This window comes from Erpetoichthys calabaricus, chromosome 9, assembly GCF_900747795.2.
Source record: "Erpetoichthys calabaricus chromosome 9, fErpCal1.3, whole genome shotgun sequence".
NCBI lineage: Eukaryota > Metazoa > Chordata > Cladistia > Polypteriformes > Polypteridae > Erpetoichthys > Erpetoichthys calabaricus.
In genome coordinates this window covers 2,369,374-2,392,379 of record NC_041402.2, presented here as the reverse complement: position 1 = coordinate 2,392,379, position 23,006 = coordinate 2,369,374, and the positions used below count along the sequence as shown (strand labels likewise).

The 23,006-nt window shown below is 44.6% G+C and overlaps 1 protein-coding gene across 2 annotated transcripts in view; it reads right to left on the bottom strand.

Annotated features, from left to right (window-relative positions):
* vav2 (vav 2 guanine nucleotide exchange factor) overlaps window positions 1-23,006 on the bottom strand; it is a 522,340-nt gene that overhangs the window by 153,732 nt on the left and 345,602 nt on the right. For both annotated transcript variants that reach the window (XM_028809081.2, XM_051931588.1), the window contains one exon: window positions 4,761-4,829. In XM_028809081.2, coding sequence (XP_028664914.2) covers window positions 4,761-4,829 — 69 coding nt within the window. The remainder of the gene's footprint in view (window positions 1-4,760; window positions 4,830-23,006) is intronic.

Genomic DNA, 23,006 nt, shown 5'->3' with positions numbered 1-23,006 from the left:
AGTTTTTGAAGGAGCTCGGCTGGTAGGTTGTTCCAAACATCTTGGAGAACTAACCTCAGATCTTCTGTGGATGTCGGCTTCCTCACATCCTTCTGTCTCTTCATGTAATCCCAAACACACTCGATGATGTTGAGATCAGGGCTCTGTGGGGGCCATAAAATCACTTCCAGGACTTCTTGTTCTTCTTTACGCTGAAGATAGTTCGTAATGACTTTGGCTGTATGTTTGAGGTCATTGTCCTGCTGCAGAATAAATTTAGGGCCAATCATACGCCTCCCTGATGGTATTGCATGATGGATAAGTATCTGCCTGCATTTCTCAGCATTGAGAACACCATTAATCCTGACCAAATCTCCAACTCCATTTGCAGAAATGCAGCCCCAGATGTTCAAGGAATCTCCACCATGCTTCACTGTTGCCTGCAGACACTCATTATTGTACCGCTCTCCAGCCCTTCGACGAACAAACTGCCTTCTGTTACAGCCAAATATTTCAAATTTTGACTCATCAGTCCAGAGCACCTGCTGCCATTTTTCTGCACCCCAGTTCCTATGTTTTCGTACATACTTGAGTCGCTTGGCCTTGTTTCCATGTCGGAGGTATGGCTTTTTGGCTGAAACTCTTCCATGAAGACCACTTCTGGCCAGACTTCTCCGGACAGTAGGTAGGTAGGTAGGTAGGCAGGCAGGCAGGCAGGCAGGCAGGCAGGCAGGCAGACAGACAGACAGACAGACAGACAGACAGACAGACAGACAGACAGACAGACAGATAGATACTTTATTAATCCCAATGGGAAATTCACACTGGGTCCCACTGATTTCTGCCAGTTCTGAGCTGATGGCACTGCAGGACATCTTGCGATTTCGAAGGGTAATAAGCTTGATGTGTCTTTCATCTGCTGCACTAAGTTTCCTTGGCCGACCACTGCGTCTACGATCCTCAACGTTGCCCGTTTCTTTGTGCTTCTTCAAAAGAGCTTGAACAGCACATCTTGAAACCCCAGTCTGCTTTGAAATCTTTGTCTCGGAGAGACCTTGCTGATGCAGTAGAACTACCTTGTGTCTTGTTGCTGTGCTCAATCTTGCCATGACATGAAACTGTCTTCACAACCTCACCTTGGTAGCAGAGTTTGGCTGTTCCTCACCCAGTTTGAAGCTGTTTCTGTTTCAGTTCATGATTGTGTTTCAACCTACGTGTGACATTGATGATCATTAGCACCTGTTTGGTAGAATTGGTTGATCAGACACCTGACTAGAATCCTATAAAATCCCTGACTTTGTGCAAGTGGACCTCTAAGAATTGATGCTGGTTTGAAGGCAAAAGGTAGGAACACCAAATATTGATTTGATTTAGATTTCTCTTTTGTACACTCACTTTACATTTTGTAAACTGATAACAATAAACAATCATTATTTATATTTCTGAAAGCATTCTTTGTTTACAGCATTTTTTCACACCTGGCTAAAACTTTTGCACAGTACTGTATACATATATATATATTTATGTCCTCATAGGTGGCACAGTGGTAGTGCTGCTGCTTTGCAGTAAGGAGACTGTGGAAGATTGTGGGTTCGCTTCCCAGTTCCTCCCTGTGTGGATAGCGCTTTGAGTACTGAGAAAAGTGCTATATAAATGTAATGAATTATTATATATATATACAGTATATATAAAATCTACCACTCAAAAGTTTTAGAACACCTCAGTTTTAATCAGTTGAAATGCAATGAATGACCTAAAATGGTGAAAAGGTAAGCAGTTAACTGCCAGAGGTTTAAATTAAAAGTTTAGGTTGGGGGCTCCTCAACACTGGCCAGACGAGTTTGGCGTCAGGGACAGAATGTCAGCAAGGGAGAAAAAGTAGCTGGCAGGGCTCAAGAGGAGGAGTGGGAAGAGGACCACAGTGGTAGATGGGGTCTCTGTCTTGTAATAGGTAGACCCCCCAAAGGACCAGGATTTGTAGGTCATTTATCATTATTATTTATGGGCTTCTCCAGACAGGCCCACCCCTGTGTATATTCATTTTTCAGCCCTTTTCATGTTGTGCCCTCCTGGGTTCTGGAAGGGCACAACATGACCATCCCAGTATGTTTGCCTGTGGCTATCAAAGCGATGTGTTCAAATGCAGCACTGCTTCCCCCTACTGGTCAGAGCTGTCGTGGTGACACACTGGGTCGCAGCGTATGTTGTTCCCACCGAGTCACTCGTAAGGATATAAAAGCCGTTATCGTGATGTGCATGTGGTGGTCCTTTTTCCCACCCCTCCCTCTTGAACTCCACCGGCCCTCCCTTGCTAACATTCTGTCCCTGACCCCAAGCTTGTCTGGCCTGTGTGGAGGAGGTACTTAGGGGTCAACCTGGGCATCATTTCTAAGGGAGGGGTTTGGCTCAATATGCTGAGGGAGGGCCCAGACATCACTGTAACCCCAACCCCTTATCGTGACAGTTCTAGTTACACCTCATTGTTTTAGGAGTCACTTGTCAAGACAGCAGCCACGTAAGAATGAAGCTAACTGTGAGACCCTGCGTGTTTGCTGACAAAGCACTGTAATAAAATGAAAATCAGAATGATGTCAGTTATTTGCTGTAATGAGAAGGTCTTAGATAGATAGATAGATAGATAGATAGATAGATAGATAGATAGATAGATAGATAGATAGATAGATAGATAGATAGATAGATAGATAGATAGATAGATAGATAGATAGATAGATAGATAGATAGATAGATAGATAGATAGATAGATAGATAGATAGATAGATACTTTATTAATCCCAAGGCGAAATTCACATTCTTAGCATTAAATGACAGTTAGCGCCCTCAAGTTTAAGAGTGAACGGGACAGAATCGGATACAAAATGATATATTCAGGGCACTGGGAAAACGTTTAGAGAAGCTGCACTTGTAGATCAAAGTGCAGAGCAGTGGGACAGAAAAAGAAAGCAAAAGCACTACACTGTGAAGGGGTCCGGCTGTAAGTAACACGGGGCCAAATAAGAAAACGGAGGTCCAACAAAGAACCATTCTGTGACAATCAAATGTTAGCTTTTGTCTTCTTTAAATAAACTGGTGAGCGGCGTCCGACCTGACAGCTCTACTGAAGACTCTTCTCGTGTGTGTGTGTCTCCTGGCTGCTGGGACGAGCTGCCCACCTCCATTCGAAGAACCTTGGATTGTTGCAGCCAGGATTCTCTTATTTGTGGTTCCTTCATTTTGTTATTCGTGGTTTATGTCTTTGTTTCTAAGTAGCTTATGTTATGTACTATGGGTTACAGGGGTGGTTCCCCAAGAGGCAGTGCCACCTGTCAGTCAGTGCCAAGAACTGCCCTCCACACTATAACCTGGGGGACCTCCCAGAGTTCCAGGCGGCTCATTTTAAATGCACTCAGGAGTGGAGGGGTCACTTGTGTTTTGCTGTACTTTTTTGCTTTTGTGATTTCCTGGATTTCTTTGAACCTGTGCTCTGTTTTCGACTTGCGATTTTGCTTGCGGCGGATTGCCGTACATTTTCAGGCAGTTCCTTCTGTGCTCTAAGGAGCTTCTTGTGTTACACAGCATTTTTGTTAAACATAGGGTTGGCGGCCAGCCCAGGATTGGTTCCCTGCCTTGCGCCCTGTGTTGGTTGGGATTGGCTCCAGCAGACCCCCGCGACCCTGTGTTCGGATTCAGCGGGTTGGAAAAAGGATGGATGGATAAATCTATTAATTTTTATTAAGATTCCTCAGGCCCCCTTTTGTTTCTAGTCGAGTTTTTGACGGTAATCCCACCCTAGAGGGCAGTTATTTATGGGAATTTTGGGTCTCCCAGTTTCCAACAACTCTCTTCTTTGGTGCATTTCTGTGTGATATTAGCTGCTAGGATTTTGTAACCAAGGAGTTGTAACTCGCTGGCATTTTGCTGGGGACGGAGTGCCTCCTGCTTTGTGCCAGCTGCTGCGCGGAGAGGCCTGATCAGGTGTAAGCGGGCACATGGGTGTGTTTTGACAGTTGTGTATAGTGCCTTTTAGTTCACTTGTGGTGATCGACTTTGTCAAATCTGTCTTGTCACACTTGTTCCCAAACATTAGAACAGCATTAGGACAATCTAGACGAGGACAGGCCCAACAAAGCTCGCCAGTCTCGTCCACTTCATTCTTCTAAAATAACATGGAGTTTTGAAGGTCCCTCAAGTCCTGCTGTCCACCACGCTACTTGGTAGCTTAACAGTCTCCCAGACTGATGCTTACTCGATTATGCAGACCTCTTTTGTAAGTCGCTTTGGATAATGAATAAATGGGAATGGCTTCTGTCAGGAGTATTCGGGCGCTCGCTCGCTCCTTGCTATTTGTTTTCCTTCTTTTCTTTGATTCAAGTCTGAAGCCCGGGTGTCAGTGGCAGCGGGTTTACACTCTGGCCTCTCTCTTAATTAACCGATTACAGTTGCTAATGGAGTGTTCTACCTTTACCTTAACGTTAACTGACGTGGTTTCTCACATTCAGAACCCTTCATTGTTTCTTTTGTCCTCAAGCAGCTGCCACAGCAGGCCCAGTTTCCCCGTTAGTGAGGGCACCTCACTGTACCACTGTGGACACAAACCAATAAATCTGAACTTGATTTTGAGACATATGACACTGAAAATTAAAAAATCAAAAACATTCAAATGACCAGGCTGCTAACAAAACAAATCAAAAAAGAGGCAGACAGAGAGCATCAGTCCGATGGACATGAACACTCGGACTCGCCCGGCCTCCGGCAGTGACAATGCAATCCACAGTTTGACTTACTCAGCCAGCTCCTCCAGGCTCCTGTACACGTCATCCTCATTTTCTGCTGTATCTTCAGATGGGAAAGGACTGAAAGAGAAATGACAAACATGTATTATTATCTTCCATCACAGTACCAACCCAGCTACTGGATAAGCCGACGTCTCCTGGCGTGGAAGTCTCAGCTCGGTAGGCAGCGAACAGAAAATGTCAGGAGCGTTCATGTGACCCTCCTGTGTCATCCACTCCTATTCTGATATTTACAACGAATGGGGACCAACAAAGGGAAAATATCAGGCAGCTACAATCCTGCATTCAGGAGATTAGCTCAGACAAGACAGTCCTGGGATGGCCTTTACATGTTTGGCCGGCGTATCCAGGAGCACTCAGTGGAAGGAGCGAGAAGAGCATGCACACTGGAGTTTAATTTGACTCCGCGTCAAGCATCTGCTAGCGGTTAGAGCAGACCACACAGTCATCAGTTCACTTTGCCAGCGTGCGGTGCATTTCAGGAACTCTGCAGCCGCAGCATAAGCGATTCTCTGACACAAGTAAACACTCCCTGGAAATCAGAAGAACAATCTTGAAAAAGGAGAGCAGCCACAGTCTTGGAAATTCCAAAAGGTCACCAGAGGAGAGGGAGATGCAGACACTGTGTGTGTGTGTGTGTGTGTGTGTGTGTGTGTGATCATCAACGAGAACTCATGTGCTGGAACAGTGAAAAACAAAGAGGCAGTGGGAAACAATGTAACTGATCTGAAGCACCAAGTCTCACAAAATGGCAACCTCAATGCAACTGCAAGAAGTGGTCTTCACCATGCATGTGTCACCATAATCCACTTAGCCCAACTAACTCTGACAAGCCCTCCACTGGTGTACATGATGACAGTGGTAGCTTTTATGCCCCTACTAGTGACTCACTCAGGGGGAGCAAAATACATCGCAATCTTGTGTGTTACCGCCACAACTCTGACCAGTAGGGGGAAGCACTGGTGCATCTGAAAACTTTACATTGACAGCCATGGGCAAACATAATGTGATCACTGTGGGGGCTTACATAACCCAGGAGGGCCCAAGTGAGATGAAAAGGGCAATTTATTAAATCACAATGTTGGCATCGCAGAAGACGTTGACACATAATAATGATAACATTAAGATGACCTGCACCTCCCCTTAGGTGGGGGTCTACCTATTATAAGACAGAGATCCTATCTACCCCTGTGGTCCACTTCCCACATCCTCTTACCTCTCACCCCCCTCCAGTCCCCTTTCCTCCCTTGACCCCAAGCTCGTAACAAGCCTGTGTTAAGGAACCTGAGGTACTTACGGGTCAACCTGGCAGTGGAGGGTTTGGCTCAATAAGCCCCCCTGGAGGCCCCAGGCCTCATTGCAACCTCACCCACCCCTTTATCCTAGATGTATTATGATTAAAATGTATTTTTAAATGTTGGGAGAGATCAGCTATTAGCTAAATGAACGAGCCTGATGGAGTGAATGGTCTCCTTTTGTTTGTCAAATGTTATTCATCCTATAATTTAATTATTTATTTTTTTACTTAAGTAAGGTTACTTAAGGGGTCTGCTATCGGAGATTCTGGCTTTGTGACTATTTCTGTTATGAGAGGATGTTCAATTTTCTTCTGCGATTCCATTCTGGGTAGTTCTGGCCAGGTCACAGATCCCACCTCCACAGAAGTCACATCAAGTGACTGCACTAATCGTGTACTAACATTTTGACTTCGATATCGATGTCAGCTTTCAGACCTCAGTATCGGTACCAAAAGGCGTGTGAAACAAGTAACGAATAACTCCCTAATCCCCGTCTTACTCCAGCCTCGGCGATGTGCAGCACAATTGCTCGCCTTTCTGGTGCGCCACATCCTCGGTATGGCACCTGATCGCATCAAACTATGCACCTTATTGAAGTCCCGATTGTGTTAGGTGGAGTCGTGGCTCCGAGGCTAAGGAAGGTCGCCGGTTCGAATTCCATTACTGCCAGAAGGGAGCAAGGCCCTTAATCTGCAATTGCTCCAGGGTCTCTGACCCTATGGGGTAAGCGATAACTACATTTCGTTGTACCTGTACAATGACAATATCATTATTATGATTATTACAGAGAGCGGTGGTATCCTGTAAAATCCCAATCTTATCAAAGCATTAAGAAGGAGGTGGTGTCACCCGTGACGTTCCAATCACATTGACGCAATGAAGGGATTTGGGGTTCTTGTGAATATCCTCTCGTGTCGAAGAATGTTGTTTCGACTTCATGAAACAGAAGAGAAAAAGGGATAGGGGGGAAGGGAGAGGGGGATTGAGAGGAAAGCTAACATTTATTTCTAGTAACAAAAATCCCGAAATGCAGGTACAGCAGCATATTAAAATTTGTTTTTTTTTCTTTTCTGTACTTTTGCACTAACGGTATACCAGCACAACTCCATTGATTAGCATGACGGTGTTTAAGCCAGTAATGTGCCAGGCTCTTTGTCTATGTTCTTACTAAAGAGAGAGAGAGGGGGTACAAAAAATTAAAAAGACCAGAAGACACGACAGTCAAGGAAAGTGCTGAGGTCAAATCTGAGAATCGTCAAAGCCAAAATGAGTCAAAACACGAGAGCGAGGGATTCGTAACCAGGAATTCAAAAGGAAAGGGGCGACAAATGCAACACACAAGCTTGTTACGTGTCAAGCTCGAAGAATCTGGAATTGAAGGGGATGAGCTTTCTACCATCACTTGCTTGAGGTCACAAACTCGTGTCCTGGAGAATTCTGGGACGGGTTTCCATTGAAACTGTCAACACAATTCTACTAGAGTGGTGGTGCCAGTGTCGAAAACAAAATGGGCACTGCGGACGAAAGGAACCAAACAGGATATTTTTTTCAGGCGACGAAAACAGGCCTCAGATTCAGATTCTCTGCACAATTAACACTAGAATTACCAGAGCCTACAAAAAAACTCGTAGATCTGGCCCACCTTAAATCCCATCGCACCTCTCTGTCAACGTCTTTTGTCTTCTAAATGTGCTGATTAAGACAAGCAGTAAGCAGCCTGCTATTCCATCCCCACACCGTCGCAGAACGTGCACAAAGTTCTCCCACCTCAGGCCTTGATTGATTATCTGGGAGTGACTGAAGTGCTGGAGTTTTAGAGTGGAAATAATAGATCGTTATTTAGAACACATGCATTTCATGTGTGCTCCGTTTCTACAGTAATCTGTGTAAACACATCGTTAAAACAGAAACGTTTTTCATATTGTAGTAGTAAATGACAAAATGTTGGCATAAACTATATAATGTATGAAGCCTAAAGTCCAAAGATCAAACAAACACTTTCACAAAAGGTTCAAGGACGATACAACAGCTTCCATGGCGTAGCGGTAAGATTTACTGACTTGTAATCAAGAGTCCCTGGTTCGATCCCGTCTGCCTCCTATATTTGCCATTTTCAGTTTTGAGCTGCTCTTATTGTTAATATTATACAGTACACACATACATTTGGTTTGCGTCTGTAACAGACGCTGTACATTTATAGGACTTGTAAAAGTTACTGTTTTATTTTCACTTTTATTCTCTCAGTCACAATCATGATACATACTACCGCCCTAGGGATCTGACGCTGTTACTTTTTATTTGAAACTGGGAATAACTGTAGATGTGAGTGGTGCTTTGAGGCAATGGAACTGGAAATTATCTGATGTGGATGGATATAAGCTGACACAAAAAAAGCTGGTGAATCGGCCTTCTCCGTATCTCACCGTCACTTGATTTTTTTATTCAATTTTACTGAGTGTTCCTGCTCACTCTGAATTAGTGTGCGCCTTATGGTCTATGAAAAACAGAGACATACTGTAGGTATATATGATATTTGGAATTATTCATTTTATGATCTGTATAGTACATTTCAGAAAACATTGTGACACGGATGCAACATTATTCATATTCATTCACATAACGTCTTGCGCTTGTAATCGGTGACCGTGTGTTTTTTTTTTCCCCCGATCACGCCAGTCCCCACATGTTACTGTATTTTGTTTCTTTCATACTCCAGGACATGCAGAGGAAAGAAAAGATAGATAGATAGATAGATAGATAGATAGATAGATAGATAGATAGATAGATAGATAGATAGATAGATAGATAGATAGATAGATAGATAGATAGATAGATAGATAGATAGATAGATAGATAGATAGATAGATAGATAGATAGATACTTTATTAATCCCAAGGGGAAATTCACTAGTACAGAAAAGTACAGAGCGGTCAGTTCAGCGCTATATGCAATCATGAGATTCAAATGTTAACAGTTCACACACACGCAAGGACTGTCCTTCCTACATTTACGACATGCGTACCTGTTGCAATGCGCACACTCAATAAAAATGAATTAAAAAAAAAATCAAGTGACGGTGAGATACCAAGAAGGCAGATTCAGCAGCGTTTGTGTGTCAGCTTTTATCCCCCCAGATCAGAGAATGTCCAGTTCCATTGCCTCAAACACCACTCACATCTACAGTTATTCCCAGTTTCAGATAAAAACTAACAGCGAAAGATCCTGGGGCGGTAGCATGTATCGCAATTGTGACTGAGAGAATAAAAGTGAAAATAAAACAGTAACTTTTACAAGTCCTATAAATGTACACCGTCTGTTACAGACGCAAACCAAATGTATGCGCGTATTGTATAATATTAACAATAAGAGCAGCTCACTACTGAAAACAGCAAATACAGGAGGCAGTGGCGATCGAACCGGGGACTCTTGATTACAAGTCAGCAATTCTTACCACTATGCCACAGAAGCTGTTGTGTTGTCCTTGAACCTTTTGTGAAAGTGTTTGTTTGATCTCTGGACTTCAGACTTTACACATTATATAGTTTATGCCAACATTTTGTCATGTACAACTAAAATATGAAAAACGTTTCTGTTTTAACGATGTGTTTACACAGATTATTGTAGAAACGGAGCACACATGAAATGCATGTGTGCCAAATAACAATCTATTATTTCCACTCTAAAACTCCAGCACTTCACTCCCAGATAATCAAGGCATGAGGCTGCTTGCTGCTTTTCTTTATCGGCACAGTTACAGGACAAAAGACGCTGACAGAGACAGAGATGGGATTTAAGGTGGGTCGAATCTACAAGTTTTTTCATAGGCTCTGGTAATTCTAGTGTTAAGTTAGTTAACACTAGTGTTAAGAAATTACTTTTTAGTTGTAATTTCCTAGGATAAGTCAGGACCTGATTTTACTGTATAATTTCTGGTATTTTATAATGTCAGTTGTATAAGTCGAATGAGGAAAACTCACACTATTGGTCCAAGAGGTTATGATATGCTAACGCCTACCTGAGAGAGTAACCACAGCCTTTTTATTTCTATGTATTGTGCCTAAGTGACCACACGGTGATACCCGCACTATTCTGAAGTGACGTTTGCACTGATTTGTGTGTTTTGTATCTCACCCCCTCATACCCCTTTATCGTAAGAACATCCCTTATCTAAGATGGAGTGTTCGATCAGAAGAAAATAAGAAGCTGGTTTTAAATTAAAAGTCGTTGAAGTGGTGAAAGAAATTGGAAACTGTGCCGCTGCAACAAAATTTGATGTGTCTGACAAACTGATGAGAGATTGGAGAAGAAAAGAAGATGTAAAAAAAATAAAATAAAATTTAAGTGTCGCAGTTTTGAACAGGCGTATAAGTTGGGGTCTGATTTTTATGATCGATTTTTCAGGTTTCAAGACCCGACTTATACGTGGGTATATGCGGTAGATTTTTGTAAACTATAATTTTGAATTTAGTTAAAAGTTTCTTTAGTCCTTCTGGTTTTAACCCTTGCATGTCATTGTGGTTAATGGTCACCTTCCCGGGGCCTTTGCGTATAAAACTTTCTTACACTCGGAAACGTGCGTTATTTTTTTTTTAAATTCACTTTTCATTGTCTCAGTCGCGTTCAGGATCCATCCCTACCACCCCCCACCTGACACTGCTGTTTTTACATAAAGATGCTCTATAGTTCTGCAGTGTATCACGATACATACGACCGCGTGTTTTTCCCCCCAGTATTGCCAGTCCCCACATGTTGCTGTATGCTGTTTCTTTTGTACTCCAGGACATGCAGAGGAAAGCATAGTAAAGAGCAGTAACTTCAGCGCTATATGCAATCATCAGACACTCCCCATCTGACACTGCTGTTTTCACATAAAGACGCGCTAAAGCTCTGCAGTGTACTCGTGACTGCATTGTCGTACCAATGCTTGTGAACTGAAGTGTCTGCATGCACTTTTCGTGGCATTATACGTGTATTTTTTGAGCATGCCCATGTAGTTCAAACACAGGAACATATGTTGATGTAAAAGTATAACAAAACAAGTGCACTTTTATTCAAGACTATAACCGAAGAAAAAAGAAAGCAAGTTACAGTAGGCGGTTGATATGACAGCTTGCGTGCTGCAATGCTAAGAACTGCTGATTTCCATTCTGTGCTATATAACTGTTAACATTTGAATCTGATGATTGCATATAGCGCTGTCTTATTCAGTGTGCGCAAGAACATGCAGGTGGCCAGTTGCTGAGTGCCTCAACGCACATTTTAAAAAAAGAAAGAGACAAATATATGTGACGTTTTGAAGAAATCATTTTATGACGCGAATAGTACCAATCAGAAAACATCGTCGAAGTAATGCAATATTATTTGAAAACAAACAGCGTCAGGTTGGGTGTGAAGTTATACTGGTGCTGTTTGAGTCACATCAGAAGCTAAATAAGCAGAAAAAGCTCCTGTTCTGACTCTAAGTAAAAAAGCATGAATTAATCAACAGAAATAACCGCGATTGACATTTTAAAGATAACGATTTACAGTGCATACCAATTTATAAATTCAATGTCTGTTTGAGGAAAAAAAAAACACTTTCTTCAAAGCTGGGAATCGAACTCGCGTCTCTGTGGCACAGTAAGGCAGTGGTGCTCCAAGTCAGCAAACCGTAGCGTTAAGCCACGGAAGCTGTTGTAGCATCCTTGAACTTTTTGTGAAAATGTTTATTTGATGTTTGGACTTCAGGTTTCACAGATTCTATAGTTTATGCCTACATTTTGTAACATTTATTACTAAAATATGAAAAAGTTTCTGTTTTAGCAATGTGTTTACACAGATTACTGTAGAAACGGAACACGCATGAAATGCATGTATTCCAAATAGCGATCTATTATTTTCATTCTAAAGATCCAGCAGTTCAGTCACTCCCAGATAATCAAAAAAGGCATGAGCTGGGAAAACTTAGTGAACGTTCTCGACGGTGGGGGATGGAATAGCCGGCTGCTCGCTGCTCCTCTTAATCGGCACATTTAGAAGACAAAAGAGAGGTGAGAACGGTTTTAAGGTGGGCCGGATCAACGAGTTTTTTCGTAGACTCTGGTAATTCTAGTGTTAAGAGACTTCCGTCACCTCCATCGCTCTTTACTAACTGGTGACAGTGACATTTAGACAGAGTGTGGGACTCTCCTTGGAAACCAGCGAGATGTTCAGTTCGGCTCAGAAGAACATCAAGCAGCACTTCTCAGTCCAGGCCAGGAGATGGCACTGTCAGCGAACCAAATGGGAGGCAAAGAGTGGACCACGAGGCAAACGGGGAGGTGGGTTAGGGGTACAGGCCCACATGCGGGTGACAGCGGAGGAGAAGTTCAGTAGCTGGAGACAAAGGCCGGGTTTTGATGTCACATTCTGACTTGATCACACTGCGGCCCTTACTTTTTGCAACTCGCACACACGTCACGTTAATTTCTAAAGACCTGCTCTGAGGACGCGTCACATGAACGTTGGGAATGCATGATAGCCATGATGTGTACGCGTTCTGAGCGTGAAGTATAAACTGCACCCTGTGCTGCTCTCATGGGTTCTGCACAGTGCGGTGGGGTTTGGACGTGAATGTCGAGTCGTAGGCCTTTGCACATCATAAGAGGAGCCCAAGCTGTCACTTGACTTTTGGTGCCTGGTGTTCAATTTGACATCATGTGTTAGTGTCAGCAGTCACGTTAGCAGGAAGTGTTGAATCACTAGCTGCCCACCGTCCTCTCTCTTTCAATGGGCTCCAGTGTGGAGTCAGTCAGGGGCACAAAGTTCCTGAGAGGGGAGATAACAAATGATCTCTACTGGACCCCACACACCTCCTCCATGGTCAAGAGATGACTGCTTAGAAAGTGCGCTGACCACCTGCATCTCTGTCTGGTACGGGGACTGTCCTGCCTCAGAGAATGGTGACAACAACTGAGAAAGTCACTGGGACCACAATGGAAGCATATGGTGCGGAACTACCAGGTCTTGTTAAGGTTTCAGCCCACAAGTCATCAGAGTCTGTTAGTACAATGCAGTATGTTGGATATTCTCTGTTGTTTTATCTCGAAAAGCACTGATGTCCCGAACTGTTCCAAAAATGCCCACTAGAGGGGGAAACACCATCAACAAACCCTGGCTAGTAACACAGAGGCCCATGTAGAATCCTCATAAATAAAAAGATTCTTTAATACAAAAATGTTCTGTAACAAAAGAAAGTGAGGTAGACCATAAAAGGCATAAAAGCAATGCCCGCAAAAAGGCAATTCCAAGAGCCGACAAAGTCCAAATCTGAAATCCAAGAGACAAAGTCAAATCACAAAATCACAGAAAGACACCGGAATGGCTCACCAACTCCAAACTGGAGTGCATGCAAATGGACCGCTAGGAACTGTGGGAAACTCTCCGCCTTTATAGGGCTGAGGGTGGTCCCTGGGTGTGATGGGCCCCGCCTCCTGAGGCATCATTCACAAATCACAAGACACATAATAAAGACTTAGGGATGAAATGAAAAGCAAAGAATGACACAAATACTCAACAAAGGTGACATTACCATAAATAAAATGATCACGAATGAACAAAGCAGACACAACACAAGAAATTGAACTCTACCCTGGAGACGAGCCCTGGCTGAAACACGCCATCTATTAGTTATTCTTCTTTATTTTTGGTGCATATAATTGGGCCGGGTGATGCAGATTCCTTCTGCTGTGTGTCATTTCGAATGACAAACGAGAAAGAAAATCAAACTTGAAGCAGGTAGGCAGCCGTCTACAGTCTGTGAAGCGAGTCTGGTGGCATTTTGTGACTCTGTGATGGAGCTACTTGGACAAGCCCTGCATGTAATTAGTGTTCACTGATTGGGCCCTTTACCCTGTCCTACTCAAAGATGTACCCTTTAAGCTTCTATACAAGCCCAGTGTCGTAATGTAGGAGTCCCAAAGCATGCAAGTCCCAAAAAACACTTTCCAAAAATGCCCACCAACCTGGATAGTGATGTGGGCAAACACAAAACTTTATAAAATGAAAAGGTTTATGTCTACAACAAGGCCCTGAAATAAAAGCAAGCTCCGTAGAGCACAACAGGCAAAATGGCGTTACCTAAAACAGAAGGCAATGCAGGCAAATGAGGTCCGAATGCAGAAATAGGACGAAAAACCAGTAACTCACAAAAGCACAGAAAGAGGCACAGATGAACTCTGAGGATGCATTCGAAAGAAACCACCAGGAACTGTGGGAGACCCTATGGGTTTATAGCGTGGTTCCTGTCGGTGATTAGTAGGTGGCCCCGCCTCCCGGGGAACCACCCACAAAACACATGAAATATAACTAAAGCAACCTTCTGGATTTATAGGGTGGTTCCTGTCGGTGATTATTAGGAGGCCCCGCCTCCCGGGGAACCACCCACAAAACACATGAAACATAACAAAAGCAACCTTCTGGATTTATAGGGTGGTTCCTGTCGGTGATTATTAGGAGGCCCCGCCTCCCGGGGAACCACCCACAAAACACATGAAACATAACAAAAGCAACCTTCTGGATTTATAGGGTGGTTCCTGTCGGTGATTATTAGGAGGCCCCGCCTCCCGGGGAACCACCCACAAAACACATGAAACATAACAAAAGCAACCTTCTGGATTTATAGGGTGGTTCCTGTCAGTGATTAGCAGGTGGCCCCGCCTCCCAGGGAACCACCCACAAAACGCATGAAACATAACAAAAGCAACCTTCTGGATTTATAGGGTGGTTCCTGTCGTTGATTATTAGGAGGCCCCGCCTCCCGGGGAACCACACACAAAACACATGAAACATAACTAAAGCAACCTTCTGGATTTATAGGGTGGTTCCTGTCAGTGATTAGCAGGTGGCCCCGCCTCCCAGGGAACCACCCACAAAACGCATGAAACATAACAAAAGCAACCTTCTGGATTTATAGGGTGGTTCCTGTCGGTGATTATTAGGAGGCCCCGCCTCCCGGGGAACCACACACAAAACACATGAAACATAACAAAAGCAACCTTCAAGACATAAGCAAAAAATCCAAAATGAACAAATGAGATGTAAAACATGAGTCTGAACCACAGCCAGGGGAGAAACCCAAAGTGGGACATGACAGTCACTTCTACTGACATAGAACCTGTTCTTGTAATTCAGTCATTCAAAGTGTATTATTGCCTGAGTGGTCTTCATGCAGGACATGTCATGGCCCAGCTGAGACTCTGAGACAAAACCTGTTCGATGACATTCAGAAAGTGGGATTCAAGCATTCACGAGTGCCAGCCCGACAAGTGCACACAAATGCATATCCCAGTGGTTTTCCAAGATTTTAAACAGATTGGGTTGTGGACTTCTGGCCATGCCACCCACTCCTAAGTTCTTCTTTATCTTTCACCCTATAAAGTTTGCTTAAAATGAGGACAAGTTTAAAGAAGTGGGACACAAGCCCAGTTGCTACTGTAGCTCCAGTCCCACGGGACTTGAGGGGTGCGTGGGAGAGCCCGCCGGCACTAATGGCTCCAGTGGAGTGATCTTTATTTAACCGATTTCCGACTGTTTCACTTCCACAGTGCCGTCTGCAGCGCTTAGTCCCTTTAGCCCTCGATTTGATGGGGAGATTTATTGCATTTCTAGGACTTGAAAATACCATTTTTTTTTTGGCCACAAGGGAAATATCTAATAACAATATTTTCTGTTCCGCTGTGAACAGACTGATAAAATTAAGCAAAGTGGGAGGAAATCAGAGTCTAAATGTTTCCAGGAATATGCACAAGAAATATTTAACAGGATTTAATCCAACAATCTGCTTACACTGGAGCAGTCCCAACTGGGGGAGTGTAAAAGTGGCAAGGGGGCCTGTTGTGTGCCCCCATCCTTTCTGACATTTCCCTTTTATTTATTTAGCAGACGTTCTTATGTAAGGTAAAGGACAAATCACAGGTGTGTCAAGTTGACAAGAACCTCTGCATCATGAGGACCCCCAAAGTTAAGGCACCGGGTGTCAAAACCCAAAAGCTGACTCGTGGTGAGCCCGGAGCAAGTAATGGAACTGCGAAACATGCGTGTGAGATCTACACCTACTGTACTGTATATACGTATATAAAAGCCAAACAAATCTCCTGAACCAGGAGGACTTGGGACTTGAAATTTGGACTGTAGGTTACCCTTGGCCCATAGGTGCTCACTAAGAAATGGTCCAAGCGTGTTCTGTCTGTATGTCTGTCTCCGCTTTTCATGAGAGAATTACTTAACGGATTTAGATCGGGTTGTTTTCTAGAATTTGCTTGAACTTTCCGGTTGATTTTGCGACTTCTCTCATGGCGCTAAGTACCAGAGTTCACTTGTGGTGCCGATGTATTTATGCAAATCCAAGAGAGGGGGGGTGGGCCAAGAGCAGGGGGGCGGGGCCTTCCTCATTCACTCGTCAGCCTCTGTTCAAGTCGCTCTACCTGTCGCCACGTGTTGGAGTGCACCTCGCCTCCGCTTAGCTAACGATACCTGTTTGTTCAGCAGACATGATCGTCTACAGATTGTTAAGGAGTAACGTCTGACGTTTTTGAGAGAGAGATCAGAGCTCTGTGTGTTTTAGAGGGTAGCTGCTGATTGCCAGAGATATCCCGTCAGAGCTGATACATTGCCGACGTCTATTGATTTTTAAAGTTTGTCCCGTTTCATTACTATGTGGGTGCAGCCACGGGGTACAGCTAGTACAATATATAAAGTCACGCATGTGCATGGCTGGAGTGTGTTGAGGGCTCCAAATATGAAAACATGATGGGAGTGGGACACACATGAACTAATTCCTCTACCTCTTCCTGCTCAAGAGTGGAGGAGGAACCTCCTGAAGACCAATAACACTCCTTCCAGGACCCCCACTTCTGGCCCTGGATCTCTATATACAGTATACACAGTGTGTTGGCCTGAAGTGGGCATTCATTCTTGGACCTGTGGCAGCCTGCAGAAGCCCCAAATCACAAAGCCTTGGAACGACTCCACAAGTTCCACCACTAACTTCTGTTTCTTTTTTTGCGTTTTTTCTTTTCATTATTAGAATTTGCTGCTAATAAACGGGGATCTCCAGGAGACCCCATCACTTTATCATGTCTTGTCCCGTTCCTGCCCACAACACATCAGTCAGATTCTGTTATAGAAATACGTGCTCAGGACTGAACAAATCATTTATGTTACAACAGCACTGGAACGCAGCGAGGACTTTCTGCTTGTACAGTAGACAATATCTAATGTCCTGTTTTCTGTTTATCATACTGGGGTATCAAGTCAAGTCAAGTTGGGGTGCCTGCACTGGTACAGTGCGTCGCCGCACCCACTACACAACGAAACAAATCGGGATCCCATTTTACAACCCCCAGGCAGACACGTGGTCCAGTCCCACCCTCCGGCGATGACCCTCTATCTGCCACAGCCAGGTGTTATGTGGGCAACCCCTTGGCCTGGTCCAGCCACTCGGGTCCCCAACAATGAGGATCTTACGAGGTGGATCACCCTCGGGGGAAACGCACCACATGACTGTAGTGCCGTAACTGACGCTCCCTCACAATGCTGGTCATGTGCCTCATTCAGGACTCTATGATCAACACAAAGTCAAACCAACAGTACCCAAGGATTTTCCGGAGAGACACATACGAAGGAGTCCAGTCTTCGTCTCAGGTCACTGGGATAGCGTCCATGTTTCACAAACAGGGAGTACCAGGACTCTAAAGACTTGGACCTTCATCCTTTTGCATAGATATCGGGAGCACCGCACACCCCTTTCCAGCGACCTCATGACCCCCCAATGCTCTCCCAATCCGTCTACTGACTTCATAAGAAGAGTCACATGAATGTCACTGCCCAGGTAAGTAAACCTCTCGATGAGGTCAACACTCTCTTCGCAGACAGACACACTTCTGATGGCCGTGCCCATGAGGTCATTAAAGGCCTGGATGTTGGTTTTTATCAGGACCCTCACAGGCCCAGACCATCGCCACAGCATCGTCAGCACAGTCAAGATCCGTGAACCTCTCTTCACCAACGGATGCCCCACAGCCACTGGACCCCACGCCCTTGCCCACCACCCAGTCCATGTGATCATTGAACAGAGCAGGATCAGAACACACTGCTGATGAACCCCAGAATCAACTGGGAAAAACGCAGAGGTCCTGCCTCCACTCTGCACAGCACTCACAGTACCAGTGTACAGGCCGGCCATGATATCCAGCAACCTCGAGGGGATCCTGCGAACCCTCAGGATGTCCCACAGGACAGCTTGATCAACTGAGTCGAACGCTTGGCGAATATCGACAAAGGCTGCAAAGAAACTCTGCCGATATTCGCGTTTGCACTCCATGAGAACCCTCAGTGCCAGGATGCGGTCGATGGTAGACTTCTTAGGCGTAAAACCAGACTGCTCCGGTCACTGGTAGGTGAGCAAGTGATCACGGATCCTATTGAGGATGACCCTAGGGAGGACCTTACCTGGCACAGAGAGCAGTGTGAGCCTCCTGTAGTTGCTGCAGCCCAGTTGATCACCCTTTCCTTTCCAGAAAGGGACGGACGACAAGTCCCATTGTCCAGTCAGGTGGGATGATGCCAGTCTCCCAAATGGAAGCAAAGATTGCTTGCAATGCCAGGAGAAGAGCCTTACCACCAGCCTGGAGAAGTTCACCCCAGGATACCACAGATCCCTGCAGCCAAGCTGGTTCACCACCTGTGCCATCTCAGTGAGACTGGGGGGTTCACAGTTAATTGGAGGATCAGCCTCAAGGACCGAAGACCCAGAGATATCCAACGTCCCAGCTGGAGGATCAGCTTTGAACAACTGCTCAAAGTAGCCAGCCCAGCGGGTCACAACTGCAGTGTCATACTGGGGTATGGAGGACGGAAAAAAAGCAAAACTGAATTGAAATGATTTGAGCACAAACCTGCAACGCAGCAAAATGTGAAAAACGTGGAGGGTCCCTGTGAAGGCGCTATATATACACGTGAGCAGATTGTGTCACCCAGAGCAGCTCTGACTTCTGCACGGTGCATGAAGGAAAAGAAGAGCACTTCTGGTCACTCTTAGACATCAATGCGAAGTGACATCCAGTCACGTGACGTCTACCGCGGAGAGCGGGAGCCCGAAGTGACCCCCCGGTGCCAGGATAATTTACAGTCCTCTGCTTGAAGGCCCTCACCAGCAAAGACGGCGGCGAGGGTGACAGACACAATTAAACAGGCGATGGCGTCTCTAATGTGCACAAGGGCACCGCGAAAACGAAAAAAAAAAAAATGTGGGTGGGCAGCGGACACACAGCACAGTGGGACAAACGAGGGCCAGCAGTGATGCTGCGGGACAAAAACTCTGGCAGACTGTCCATTTATTAAAAGAATAAATACCAAACTATTACTTACAGTGCCTGGAAAAAATATTCAGTGCTTAAATACGTCAAATTTACTGTCACGTGTATGCAGCGCAATGAAATTCACACGTCTGTGGCTACTAGGAAACAGGTGACAAAAATAAAAAAGGGAAGTATAAATGACACACAGCGGAATTCAGAAAGTATTGTGTGTTCATTTTTAACACATAAATTTGCCCATCGGTCTATTCTCAATTACCCATAATGACAAAGTGACATCATGTGACCAGAAGGGATTGCAAATGTATTAAAAGTCAAAAACTGAAATCTCCCCTTCTTTGACGTACGCAGACCCGCTTGCTGTGCCACTCCACGTGGTGCTCAGGCGCCTCCAGTTGGTTTGAATTCTCCTTCAGATGTTTCTAGAACTCGATTGGAAGTTCTCCTGTGGCAAACTGAACTGACTGGACCTGTCTAAAGAAAGTCCCAAAAAGGTCACACTGCCATAAAGACCAGAGTCCAATAAAATGAAGACCTCCATAATCAAACTGAGATGTGGCATGGAAGAGGGCAAGGAGGCCAAACTACTGGCAAAGCTGTGAGTGTTCCCAGAGGCCTCAAGAATTGTGAGATGGAAGAAGACTGGAGCCACCAGAACTGGGCCACTCCAACTACTGTAAGTAAGCAGGCAAGAACAGCCTCGATCAGGGGGTGACCATGGAGCCGGTGGTCACGCTAAGAGAGCACCAGAAGGAACCTGATGGTGTTGAGGTTTAGATCAATGATCAACGTGACTTGTTATTGGTTTTAGGACTATCGATTATTGAAAGGAGTTGCTTGGCATCTTTTCTAAGCAACTTTGACGGGCCCATTTAATTTTACAGGCCGCCGTTTTCGTTTTTTGAATGTGGCCTGCTTGCTTTTCATGTGTCTTGTTCTCTATGGACCAAGGACGCTGTGTTTTTTGAAGAAACGGGGGGGGGGGGCAATGGGGGCTCTGCTGGGCCTTTTGAGCCACCAAAGTCTAAACAAGATCAGCAGACCTTCAAGGCCCTTAAAGAGAGCGCAGTAAACTTGCACGCTGGAGCAAAAAGACTTTAAACATATCAACAGATTTTAAAAGGCATTTCATTTTATATTTTAAGAGTTATGAATATTCTAGATCAGGGGTGGGCAGTGTCGGTCCTGGTGGGCCACAGTGGCTGCAGGCTTTTGTTTCCAACCCAGTTTCTTCATGAGAAGCATCACGGATGGCCAGGACGCCTCTTCTCTGGGAGGCGCAAGGGGAGCAAGCCTAGTCAGGACAGTACCTAGATGGCAGCCCACCCTGGGTTGCAATGGTGCCTAGGACTCCCGCAGGGCTTCATGGGAGTTGGAGTTTGGTGCTGGCCTGTTGCAGTCCATGGGCGCCACCCAGTGGGTGCTGCAGCTGCTGCTGAGCCTGGAAAGCAGCTCTTCCGCCACAATCGGTAGTACTGCTGGAAATGGGTCATCAAACACCGGGAGCACTTCCGAGTGGGCTATAAAAAGAGCCAGCAGCCACCACTCCGGGAGCCAGAGTTGGGAAAAGGGAGACAAAGCTTGCTGAGGAGGAGTGGAGGAGAAAGAAAGAAAGAAAGAAAGAAAGAAAGAAAGAAAGAAAGAAAGAAAGAAAGAAAGAAAGAAAGAAAGAAAGAAAGAAAGAAAGAAAGAAAGAAAGAAAGAAAGAAAGAAAGAAAGAAATTAGTGAATGGAGGGTTGAGTAAAGAAAGAAAGAAAGATGAAAGGAGGGATGAGTACAGGGATCACAGTAAGAAAGAAAGAAAGAAAGAAAGAAAGAAAGAAAGAAAGAAAGAAAGAAAGAAAGAAATTAGTGAATGGAGGGTTGAGTAAAGAAAGAAAGATGAAAGGAGGGATGAGTACAGGGATCACAGTAAGAAAGAAAGAAAGAAAGAAAGAAAGAAAGAAAGAAAGAAATTAGTGAATGGAGGGTTGAGTAAAGAAAGAAAGAAAGATGAAAGGAGGGATGAGTACAGGGATCACAGTAAGAAAGAAAGAAAGAAAGAAAGAAAGAAAGAAAGAAAGAAAGAAAGAAAGAAATTAGTGAATGGGGGGTTGAGTAAAGAAAGAAAGATGAAAGGAGGGATGAGTACAGGGATCACAGTAAGAAAGAAAGAAAGAAAGAAAGAAAGAAAGAAAGAAAGAAAGAAAGAAAGAAAGAGTATTGTCTAGAGGTGTGTTTTGTGCTTTGGGACTGTGTTGTGTACTTGTGGGAACAGGGAAGACGTTTCCCACAAGTGAAGAAACAAAAATAAACCAGTTGAGTTTTAGAAGTGTGTGCCCTGCGTCTGTCTGTCTGTGTCAGGTTGAGTGGCTGCTACACCCTCTATCTTTGTCACAGATGTCAGTTATTGCTGACAAAGCACTTATTGCTCAAGTGACATTCTGAGTGGTCTCGCTTGTTAAGGTTCCCCACCCTTAATGGTTTATTTCTATCTTAAACCGTTGGCTCCTAATTAGCAACAAGATGCAAATGACAAAGGAGCCGTGTAACCCGTTTCCATTTACACCTGTGTGCCGTTCATCAGGCACTATTTGGTTTAATAAAAGGCTTATGGGAAAAACGTGACAGACTGAAAATGATCCATTTAGGCTTCAAATGGAAAGGAAAAAAAAAGTATGATATAAGAATTTAACATGGCAGACTAACAAGCCATAACATTGAATAAAAGGTCTGGGATTGGCAAGACTTGGTTTCTAATTAAGCAAATTGGGTTAGATTGAAAACCTGTAGCCATCTCAGCCATCCAGGACTGACTTTGCCCACCCCTGTTCTAGATGATCAAGTTAAAATGAAGCTGCATTGTGTTAACTAAGAGTGAGCTACACAGGAGTTTAAGAGTTGATTATCCAAACCGCCACCTGCTTCCAGCTCCAGCAGCTTAGCCCTAATCAGTGAAGCCATGTGCTACATTTACCAGCACAGCTGCCTCTGATGTTAGTCTTACTGGACGCTGGTGTGACAAGCAATTATTAGTTGAGCAGTTCAGTTCCTCATATGTGGGTCACCCTGATTCCAAATTAATGATGAGGACTGATTAATTAACAGGCCTCCAATTTTTTATTAGCTCAAGATCCATCCATCCATCCATCCATTTTCCAACCTGCTGAATCCGAACACAGGGTCACGGGGGTCTGCTGGAGCCAATCCCAGCCAACACAGGGCACAAGGCAGGAACCAATCCCGGGCAGGGTGCCAACCCACCGAAGGACACACTCAAACACACCCACACACCAAGCACACGCTAGGGCCAATTTAGAATCGCCAAGATTAGGAATGTAAAACAGGATCAGGTGATGGTAATCGCCAGGCCAGGCGGCGGGTACAACTGTATTATCGTAGTATTTCCCTCTCCTTACCCTTTACCTGCTGTTTTCTCAAGGGTGAGTGTACTCGTCAAGTCCGTTATCGAGTTGGTCTACTCTTGCATTTTAAGATTATCACACACATACAGTACATAGCTATACGCACACACACACAGACTCTCATCACAACGGTGCCCCATGAATGACACACACATGGCTGCTTACCCTCTAGCACTTTAAACCACACAAGTGCTTTAAGA